Source organism: Nicotiana attenuata, unplaced genomic scaffold (genome assembly GCF_001879085.1).
Source record: "Nicotiana attenuata strain UT unplaced genomic scaffold, NIATTr2, whole genome shotgun sequence".
In the NCBI taxonomy this organism is placed as follows: Eukaryota; Viridiplantae; Streptophyta; class Magnoliopsida; order Solanales; family Solanaceae; genus Nicotiana; species Nicotiana attenuata.
The window spans coordinates 152,306-163,828 of record NW_017671677.1 but is presented as its reverse complement, the minus strand read 5'-3'; the positions used below and the strand labels follow the sequence as shown (position 1 = coordinate 163,828).

The window sequence follows — 11,523 nt, the reverse complement described above, 5'->3', positions numbered from 1 at the left end:
AATAAAATTTCGAAGTCATCAGGCCAGATGTTTTTAAACAAAGTAGGAAAACCAGAACAACAACACTAAAAAAGTGAGTCAAATAGGGCACAATCAAGAACAATGCGCTGACCTAGCACCAGAGATTCCAACCTATCAGGTTTACTAGAACGAAGATTTGCATAACATTTTGACCAGGGGTTCATACACCTTAGGCGGAGGAATAGAGAGGAAATTTGCCCATCCTTGATAAACAAAAAGTTCTTTGACCTTGCAGTTAAGGGCTTCCATGTCATCAAGATCAACAACCCTCCCATGAGCAATGGGCTTGTCTTTTAGTGCAATAAAAAGATCCCTATTTGGGGAATCCCAGAAATTTAGGTTAGACTCAAGAGAGGCAGAGAAATCAACCTTTGATTTCTTTGGGGTGGACGAAATAAGGGGTTCTTCCATGGGTCGCTTGCCTAAAGCCTTTTCTCCTAGAAGTTGTGAGTGTTCAGAGAAATCTCCCTGAGATAAGGCGAAGGCTTCAGAGTGATCAGACCCTAGGTCTACTCGCTCAGGAGGCGCATAAGGGGTTTTTGCTCTGGAACGGGTACTCTTTCTGGTGGAAGCAGAAGGATTTTTGGAGTGTTTCGCCATTGTAGAGAAGCAGCTTTGATAGAAGCTTTTGGAGAATAGATGGAGATGAGAGTGATTGAAAGGGTTTTCTGTCTTAAGAAGAGGGTTTTGACGGTTGAGTACAGAAAAGAAAAAGTTGTCAGTTGAGAAGACATGATGGATGGCTTTCCATCTTCGAACTGCGAACTGATGTGAAAGAAGAGAAAAGAGAGGGAAAAAGCGGAGGCGTAATTAAAGCGTGGGAAAAGGACAATTATAGCAATTAAAAGTAACTGAAGTCACATAGGTNCAGAAGTGGTTTGGCAGTGAGTGTTCTAGTAGCATGGTTCTTGCCATATCTTGGAGGGTTCTATTTTTTCTTTCTACAACCCCATTTTGTTGTGGTGAGCATGGCGCAGAAAAATTATGAGTGTATCCCTGATCATTACAAAAGTCTTCAAATGCTCTGCTTTCAAATTCTCCTCCATGGTCACTCTGAATTGTCGAAATCAAATGTCCCCTTTCTCTTTCAACCCTTTTGCAGAAAACTTCAAAATTTCTTAAGGCTTTATCCTTATGAGACAACAACATTACCCAAGTGAAACGTGAATAATCATCAACAATAACAAAAGCATACCTCTTACCTCCTATGCTAACAGTTCGAGTAGGCCCAAATAAATCCATATGAAGTAATGCAAAGGTTTTGAAGTAGACACTATGTCTTTATTTTTGAAAGAATTTCTGGTCTACTTACCCATTTGACATGCATCACAAATATGAGTTCTAGAAAAATTCAATTTGGGCAAACCAATAACTAATTCATGTTTGGACAGTTTTTCAATCAAGTGCATGCTAGCATGACCAAGTCTCTTATGCCATAGCCATGGATCATCAAACATAGAGGATAAACACATATGACCATCTATCTTTTCAAAACCATCAAGCATATAAACATTTCCATACCTTTTTCCAGGAAGATTTATCTTACCTGATTCGTTTTCATGGGCACATCCTGTTTTTTTAAACTTTACCTCATAGCCTGAGTTGCATAGTTGACTTATGCTCAAGAGATTGTAGTTTAGGCCATCGACGAGATAAACTTCAGTAATGTCACAATTGTTATTAAAGGGAATTGTTCCAGTACCAACTATTTTGCCCCTTGAATCGTCCCCAAATTTAACACTTCCTCCATCGATTTTTGTAACTTCTTTGAACAGGTTATTGTCACCTGTCATATGACTGGAACACGCACTGTTTAGATACCATTTTTCTTTACGGCTTACTCTGTGGTGTTCCTGCAAGACATGATGATTACTTTCTTTTAGGTACCCAAGCTTGCTTGGGTCCTGGAGGGTTAATGTTTCTAGGTTCAGAACTTTTTGGTTTCCAAACCCATCCTGACACAGTTGATTTACGAAAATGACAAAAGGAATATTTATGCCCATTTTTATTGCAGTAATGACACTTAACTTCAGACCCACTTATAGGTTTTTCATAAGTGTTGGAACTAGCTGACTTGGCTTTAGCTGGTTCTTTCCCAGTTGACTTGTAAGTCGTTTGGTTTGACCTAACAGAACTGTGACTGGTGGATTTGCGCAAGCTGTTGAGCTGCATTTGCAAATCCTCAAACTCTTCTTGAAGTACTTCCTTTTCGATTTCACTTACTTCATGTTTGAGTTTCCAGTCTTTAACCTCCCTAGTGAGTCTCTTAAGTTCATTCATCACTTTTTTGAGACTCTTTCAAAGTTGAATCAAGGATATCCTGCAATTCATTACATCTTTCACAGTCATAAGATCTTACCTCACTAGTTTCACCTCGTACCATGAAACAATTTTCATTCTCGTCATCTGAATCATCTTCATCTGTCCAGTATCCTGAAGTTTTGTTCATTTCATTTTCCAGAATTATCATGAAGCAAAGATTTGCTATTTCTTCATGGTCAGAGTCATCCTCATCGCTCCAGCTTCCGAAGGATTTGTTCTTGTTGAAACCTCTAGAGATCTTCCTCTTCAGTTCTGGGTATTCAGCTTGAATATGTCCAAATTTTCCACATTCGCAGCATTTTCCATCGTTCTTATCCTGTTCGTTGTATTGCCTGGATCGTCTTGGTGGGAATCTTCCTTTCTTTTTGTTCCTGTATCTTCTCATCAGCCCATCCATATTTCTAGACATCATAGCAATCTCTTCTTGCAGAGCTTCAGGATCATCAATGTCATTCTCAACCATTTCAGTAGAGGTTTTAAATGCAACTATTTTCTTTTTCTCCTCTTGATTTGTCTTTTTTAGATGCGTCCTTTCAAAAGCAATGAGTTCTCGTCGTAGTTCATCATAGGATAATTTGTTTAGGTCTTGAGATTCTAGTGTGACTACTTTGGTCTGCCAAGTGGTTGGCAGACTTCTGAGAATTTTTCTGACTTGATCACCACTGGTGTAGGGCTTGCCAAACACCTTTAAGTCACTAATTATTTTGCTAAACCTGGCAAACATCTCTTCAATAGATTCTCCTTCTTTCATTGAGAAGAGTTCGTAATCATGAACCAGCATGTTGATATGTTTTTCCTTTTCTTTGCTGGTTCCCTCATAGGTGACCTCAAGTTTGTCCCACATCTCTTTGGATGTGTCACAACTTGATATTTTCTCGTATTCTTCACCACTTATAGCGTTATGAGGCAGATTTCTCGCCTTATTGTTCACTTGTACCGCTTCCAATTGCTCCTTTGAGTATGAATCTATATCTTCAGGGTCGGCAAGTGGTGGAGTCCTAGCTGGTAGGGGATAATTTCCCTTTTTGATGACCCTCCAGACTTTGACATCGTAAGCTTTAGAAAAGATTTCCATTCGTACTTTCTAGTGAGAGAAATGTTGTCCATTGAAGTATGGTGGTCTAACTTATAAAGTTCCTTCCTAAAAAGAGCTCCTATGATAACCTGATTTGCCATGATCTTTTCTCACACGGTGTTAAAAAAAAAGTAAAATGTGAGCCTTGCTCTGATACCAATTGAAAGTACAAGGGGGGGGGGTGAATTGTAAATATTTGAACTTAATTGCTTATTAGTTGACTTATTAATTGAGTAGTCGACTAGATATTATAATTCAACAGATATAGTAAAGGGAAGTAAATTGCAGAAAGTAATGGCAGGAATTAAAGACACCAGGATTTTATACTGGTTCGGATTCAATGTGAATCTTAGTCCAGTCCCCTTGGGTTGCAAGGGAGTTCTCTTTAGTAAATGTGTTTCTCCGAGTACAGTTGTAGTGAATTTGCACACAGTTTCTCAAGCACTCGTTTTTGATACAATGCCTCACCGGTGTTATGCTCTCTTTCTTTCCCTGACTTGTTACACAGCAGATCATAGTGAACTACAATGCTTGTTTGTAGTAGAACAAAGAGAGTGATTTTGGTTCGATCAAAGTATGTGAGACTAGGGTTTAAGACGGGGTATAAATACTTTGATGGATGGTAGAGGCTTGACAACCCAAGAGATTTGATCCTTGGAAAGAATTGATTCTTTCCAAGAATAAGGTAGAGAGCCATTGCGACTTCTTGATTTCCTTCCTTCAGCAGAGATACGAGTGAAGACTGCTCCTTGATTGTTGGATCTTCCAAATTTAGTCGCGTACCAATCTTCTCATATCTTTCGATCTTCCGTGATGCTGCCCTTGATTTGTGCCTTAACTTAAGGCTTGATTGATTCTCTTCAGCTCAGCTAGTAGTTGCTCTTTGCTGATTGATTTGTTGATTGGATTTCGTCCAGATTTGCGAGTCCTTTCCTTAGTTGTCCAGATTGACTGATTGTATGGTAATCTTTGCTATTTGATTTCTTCCCTTATTCATCATGATTTACTTCAGCAGTCTTGAGGGCTCTTCTTTACTTCTTGTAATTGATTTCCTGCACATGTATATTATTTGCATCATTAAAACAGAATCTAGCACGCATACCGAGGAGTCTCTTTCTACTCTTACTGTTTAGTATTAGCCCTTCTGTATTTCAGTTTTTGTTAGACATTCTGGAGTTAGAGCTATGTAGTACTTCTTAGCTTGTGATTCATGGGTTTTCGGGTCTTCGATTCATGTATTAGTTTTTGAGAGATTAATGTTGTGTATGCCAGGCGGCACTCTTAAACGTTGCTTATTTACTCTACCTCTGTTTTAACTTGGTTTTCTTCCGCAAATTTGGTTTATTTTCCGCATTTTATGCTTACCTAGTCGTAGAGACTAGGTGCCGTCACGATGGTTCACGGAGGGCGAACCGGGGTCGTGACAGCCATCTTCCACCAAACTCGAAACTGGGTCACTTTGAGATAAAGTTACTGTCTTGTACAGACGTACAATTATAAAAATGAGGAGCTGGTCCTTTATCCTGAGGAGCTGGTTCCGTGGAACAATTTAGCAGCTACGTTGAGGATCTGATTCTTTGAATTATTGCATTTAGACATACTTTGTTAATAATAAAAACCTCAATACTCAACACGCATGATTTTGTAAAAGAAACCATGTTTGTTTTATTCATAATTATATATGGATTTAGAATTTTAAGTTAATGAGTTCGGAGTATCATTAAACTCATAATCAAGTCGTGCAGACCAATTACACTTATGTATTTTTCTTGATATATATATATATATATATATATATGTATGTTTCGAGTAAAAACAGTGAATGCACCCAAGTACGTCACACCCCTCCACACAATCATGCTTCAATTGGTTTTTGACCAAACCATCACATAAAGCTATTCCTAGTACAACTTTGATCACCGCAAGACCTTGTTATGTACTACAAATCTTATCCCTTCAAATTCAAGTCAAAATCCTTCTCCCCTTCATCTGTTTTGTCTCTCTCAATTCCCACTTCAAACAACTGAGAAAGCTACCTGTAAGGAGAGAAGTCCATGTCATGCACATCTTCTTCTACCTCTGCTTTGTCCACAAATAGTATGATCATTAAAATACATTTGAACTTATATGTCTTATTCTCAAGAAAAATTAACTATCTACATTCATTTAAGCTTTTGCAGAGTCTAGAATTTTAGCAATTTCACATAAACCATCATAGAAAGGCATGAAAACATAACTTAGTAAGATATAATTGTGTTGTCAGTATTTTTGACAGTTAAGTGTCGCCATACAAGGTTGTTGCAGAATGTAAATTTTTAGAGGTCAAATGGTTAGAGGATTATCACTTAAATTGTTCAGAAGCTACATGATTAACTAGAGGACTATAAACTCTTTCCAAATAAAAAGAATTCACCCTATAAAAACCAAGACATGCATATAAATGCTTGTATTGCAGAGACTAATTAACAAAAATGGCTTCATTTTCCAATCCCATTACCACCACCACCACCTTTATTATCTTGATACTAAGTCTTACATCCTTGTTCAACAACTTAACAGCCAAAAATGGTCACAAAACCGCCCTGCTCCATAATCGTCGTGGCCATTCTTCCTCCATTAAAGCTATAACAAATCCAAGGCTCCATCAAGCCTACATTGCTCTACAGGCTTGGAAGCGCGTAATTTACTCTGATCCTAACAATTTAACTACCAATTGGATAGGTCCTTCAGTTTGCAATTACACAGGAGTTTACTGCTCAAAACTTCCTAATGACACAAAAATCCAAGTTGTTGCTGGCATTGATTTAAACCATGCTGATATAGCCGGTTTCTTGCCTGATGAACTTGGCCTTCTCAATGACTTAGCATTGCTTCACCTAAACAGTAATCGTTTTTGTGGAATCCTTCCGCTCACTTTATCCAATCTAACTCTCTTATATGAGCTTGATCTTAGTAACAACAGGTTTGTAGGTCCTTTCCCTTCTGTCGTCCTGTCTCTTCCTTCGTTAAAGTATCTTGATCTTCGTTACAATGAATTCGAAGGGCCATTGCCTTCTCAACTCTTTAGCAAGAATCTTGATGCCATTTTCGTTAACAACAATCGTCTCACGTCTATAATCCCATCAAATTTAGGCTCAAGCTCAGCTTCTGTTATTGTTTTCGCGAATAACTTCTTTGGGGGTCAACTTCCACTTAGCATAGCCAACTTTGCAAACACATTAGAAGAATTACTCCTAATTAATACTAGTTTAACAGGCTGTTTGCCACCTGAAGTTGGATTCTTGTACAAGTTAAGAGTGCTAGATGTGAGCAATAACAAATTAGTAGGGCCAATTCCTTATACTATAGCAGGGTTAGCTCATTTGGAGATGCTAAATGTAGCACATAATAGGATGAGTGGAATTGTGCAAGAAGGAATATGTGCTTTGCCTAATCTGTCAAACTTCACATTCTCTTATAACTATTTCTGTGAGGAGCAAGGCATTTGTAGCAACTTGACATCAAAGGGCATTGTGTCCGATGATCGTCGGAACTGTCTACCAGATAAGCCTCTTCAAAGAAGCAAGAAGGATTGTGAAGCTGTGAATGAGAATCCAGTTGAGTGTTTCTAACTTCATTGTGGTTGTTGATGTTGTTATTCATAGTGGTTTTGTTCCTCCTGATATTTGCTTCTGTCCTAGCTTCCTAGCTTTAAATTTTTATTGTTTCTTTTTCTATTCAAATGAACCAAAAAAGGGTAAAGGAAGTGTCTTAATACAAATTATGGAATAATGTAAATATTGGTTTAAAGCAAACAGTGTAAATCTGGTGTGTATTGAAGCTTGTACATATTGGTTTGAAATTTTCATTCATGTTTGTATGTGGTACTAGCAGCTTGTTGCTACCAAATGCACACGCAAGTATACGTGGTCGTACAAGTAATATATGATTGTAAGTCCAAATATCGTTCCTACAGGGACTTGTGATTAACTATCAACAACCCAAACAATTAATCTATTCAAGTGAATCCTAAAATATAAATAATTAACTCAAACTAATCTAGAGTAACAAACCAAGAGATTAAAGGAATAAATTGGCGAATATTAGAGACGAATTCAATGAGAGGCAATATTCTAGAGCTATGGATTAGCTAACAATCCCGTTGAGTTTTCTACCTAAAATGTCTAATTAATTTATCTAGTTTATTGATTGATATTGTTAATATTACTCGTAGCCTTCTCCCGAAGTACTACTTGCCTATTCAAGCTAACCTAATGCCTATATTCCTATGAAATTAGGATTAACAAGAACGCATTAATAACTCCCATATAATAACCAAGCAAGATGATTAGGTATAACCCTATCCTAACCACAAATCCGTTTCCGATGCATCGAGTTCAAGATCTTGCTCTATTCAATCTTATATGAATCTAAAATTCCCTCTCCCGAGTTCAATCCTAGATTCGCAGATACTATTCAATTGGTGATCAAGTAATCAAATAATAAGGGCAAGATTGAATAAATAAACCAATATGATAAAATAATAAGAACAATTCAAGCTTCAAACTGCAACGTTCATGTAGCACCGAAAACTCTAGAACTAATAACTATAAAGTTAAAGGAAGAGAAGAGAAGAAAACTAGTTAGAAGCCTCCTCCAAGTGTGATTTTTGTTCTCCCCCGTGAATTCTCCTTCAAAGTGTGTTAGATCCCCTCCAAATTAGGTTTAGAACTCCTTTTATACGAGTTGGGATCATGTAGGGCCAAAATAACCTTATCCTGGACGAAGTAGGAAAATCCCGCAACCGCAGCGTCCAGACCAGCGCCTCGCACTGGCCTTAGCGCGGGAGGCAGAATGTTTTGCCTAATTTTGCAATTCCGTTCTTGACTTTAAATTGTTTTCCCCTTTTCTTTTTGTCATACACTTCGGGGGACAAACACCAAAGGGTGTTCCCCCCTTGTCTTTTTTATTTATTTTCCTTCTTTTTTCTTCCGCGCTTTATTTAATTTTGCTCCAAATCTCTTTGCCTTCACACCGTTTTATTCCTACACAGTTAAAATATAATATTAAGCATAAAGTGATATAATTAATACTCAAAAGATAATTAAAAGTACTAGAATGTGAGGCAACAATAATTAAACATATGCATTTTGGCCTAATGTCACAATCCCAAACTTAAACTCTTCCTCGTCCTCGAGTAAACATTAAAATCATTCTCAATAAATAAAGCCTAGAAATACCACCACTTCGGTTAATACTAATAATTAGGCCCTATAGCAACTCAAACCATCAGATATACACTTCTTGATCATCGTGCAAGATATACAAGTCACAAACAAACAACAAATTTCTAACCTCCTAACCTAAAAAACGGACTCTAACTTACCAAATTTAAGCTCGCTCACCTACGTACTCTGTTAAAGAAGCTAATAACATCACCTATCTATCATGAAACAAGTGCCCTCACAAGAATAAATAGTCCATACACTCAAATCAAAAAATGAATGTAATTTAAGGACTTAGCATCAAAGAACAACTCTCGCACTCACAAACGAATTCACATGTATGCACAAAGAACCATATGCCCATTATGTACATCTCTACTAATTATGTCTGCTCGAATAGAATCAAATAGGACTTAACGGGTTATAATATTTTCTAAGGGCCGAGTAGGAGAACTATATAATAGTGACTTACACTTTCCTAAGCACTTTGCACTTTTAGACTTCATCGCCATTATTTTCTACTCTTAATTTTATTTTTAGCCCACTTTTCACCAATTGTTTCACAAGTATTTCCATCATATCAAGAACGCTTCATTTTTTTTCAAAGAAATTTTTTCTTTTCATTTTTTTTTGCATGTCACATTCTTTTCACAAGGGTCTTTTCATCACTTTGCCGCTATGATTGCTCGTCATTTTTCACTTAATCATCCCTTTCTTCAAATTTATCAATTAATATCATAGTCTAAGCAACAATGCTCAAAGAAGTAGGGTGCAAAAACTAGGGATTCAACAAAAGGATCAAGGCAAAAACACGGCTTCCAAACAAAAGGCTACAGGCTCAAAGGGCTAACTAGTGGTACAATATCTGAACAGGCTAAAATTCACAAGACATATCAAAGAAAGCCTATTATCATCTTCTAAACAGAGCAACACTTTTATTTTGCTTCAATAACATGCAGGGAAAGTTCTAGACTAAGATGCCAAACATGGAATATATGTAAGAAATCCTCACCCCACATGGCACAAGTATCAATCAAGATGGATCAATTCTACTCTAAGACAGACAAGATCATAACGAACTACAAAATAAGAATAAGCTATATACAGAGTCACAACTCTGAGCTTAGGTGTCAGAAAGTCTGCTATTTTATTTATTCCTTAAGCACTCAGAGGAAAGTACTACTTAAGCTCGGACCAAAATATGCTAGTATCAAACAAGTCATAAAGGTTTTTCTTCTCTCGCTTTTACTACTCTTAAAAAGAAAATCTAATCCTAAAAATAAAAAAAGTTTACCCGATACAAGTTACATCCTCTGAAAAAGAACCGATGAAAAAGAAAAATCAATGGGGATTATTATCTAACTAAAACTAACTAGAAACAAAAAAATTTATTTTTGAATTTTTTTTATTGGACCTTAGTCCCTCAAGAAAGCTGTCTACAAAATCCATCATCAGGAAAAATCCCAATTTCCTGATTTCTTTTCTTTTTTCTTTTTTTTTCTTTTTTATTTTTAACAAAAACTACTACACTAAGAACGACTACTACAACTAAGCTAAGATAGCATATAAAATCACTCAGACAATCTCTTCAACCTACACTTAAAATTGTGCAATGTTCTCAAAGCATAATGAAAATAACAAGAGGGTAAAAGAGACTCCTTGGTAGGCCAAAGGCCGATGCATTAGCATCTTACAGGATACTCAGACTTCTCCCAAGTATGATCCCTTGTGCGGGTACCTCACACTTAGTTTCAACCACCTGCTCGCTTTTGCACATATCTATTGGCGTTGACTCTATGCTCCTACTCCTACAAAACAAAAAAACAACACTACAACGATAACACAAAAAAAAATTAAACAAAATAAAACGAAGCAGTGAATTGGGTTGCCTCCCAATAAGCGCCTTATTTATATTCGTGGCACGACGCTATCACTTTCATTGAGGATATAAATTGCGCCCCAATTTTGCATCAATGTTTCTGTCACGTTCTTGGGGCGGTGGTGTGAAAATAAAGGAACCAAGCTGTAACGACTCGACCGGTCGTTTTGAGCAATTGCACTTCGCTCGGTTGCTTGAGGGCATGAGTAGCTCCGTATTATGAATTATTACTTATGTGAATCATCGTTTTTGGTTTTTAGGTTATCCGGAATTGATTTGGGAGAATGGTCTTAGCTAGAAGCTTTAAATTTGAAAAGTTTGACCAAGTTTTGACTTTTTAGTATTTGACCTCGGATAGGATTTCTGATGGTTCCGTTAGCTTTGTTGGGTGATTTTGGACTTAGGAGCACGTCCGGATTGTGATTTGGAAGTCCGTAGTGGAATTTGGCTTGAAATGGCGAAAGTTGGAATTTTGGAAAGTTTGACTGGGAGAGGACTTTTTGATATTAGGGTGGGATTCCGATTCCGGAAGTTGGAGCAGGTCCGTAATGTCAAATGTGACTTGTGTGCAAAATTTAGGGTCATTCGGACGTGATTTTGTAGGTTTCGGCATCGTTTGTGAAATTTAAAAGTTTAAAAGTTCTTAGGCTTGAATCCGAGGGTAATTTGGTGTTTTGATGTTGTCTTGAGAGATTCAAAGGTTCGACTAAGTTTGAATGATATTATGGGATTGTTGGTACGTTTGGTTGAGGTCCCGAGGGCCTCAGGTGAGTTTCGGGTGGTTACCGGAGCATTTTTGGCCTTGAAGAGACTGCTGTTTGCTGCTGTATTTTTCTGCTAGTTTCCTTATACGCGATCGCATGAGTGCATCTGCGATCGCGTAGGGTTATTTTGGGCAGAGGTGAAGTTGTTATACGCGATCGCTGAGTTAAGGTCACGATCGCGTACATCTGTGAGGTAGTGCTTCGCGAACGCGTTGCCAGTGTTGCGTTCGCGTAGAAGAGATTGCGGTGAAGAGGAGC

The 11,523-nt window shown here is 37.5% G+C and overlaps 2 protein-coding genes across 2 annotated transcripts; one reads left to right on the top strand and one right to left on the bottom strand.

Moving 5' to 3' along the window:
- Nucleotides 1–1,325: 1,325 nt before the first annotated feature.
- On the bottom strand, nt 1,326–3,418 carry LOC109209642. Its single transcript, XM_019372952.1, has 4 exons — nt 3,119–3,418; nt 2,572–2,956; nt 2,381–2,454; nt 1,326–1,976 (listed from the first exon to the last, which is right to left on the bottom strand). The coding sequence occupies exons 1-4, from the start codon at nt 3,416–3,418 to the stop codon at nt 1,326–1,328; spliced, it is 1,410 nt and encodes a 469-aa protein (XP_019228497.1).
- A 2,408-nt stretch (nt 3,419–5,826) lies between these two features.
- Nucleotides 5,827–7,265, top strand: LOC109209641 (leucine-rich repeat extensin-like protein 4). The gene has a single exon (XM_019372951.1). The coding sequence runs from the start codon at nt 5,890–5,892 to the stop codon at nt 7,027–7,029; it is 1,140 nt and encodes a 379-aa protein (XP_019228496.1). The 5' UTR covers nt 5,827–5,889; the 3' UTR covers nt 7,030–7,265.
- Nucleotides 7,266–11,523: the final 4,258 nt, after the last annotated feature.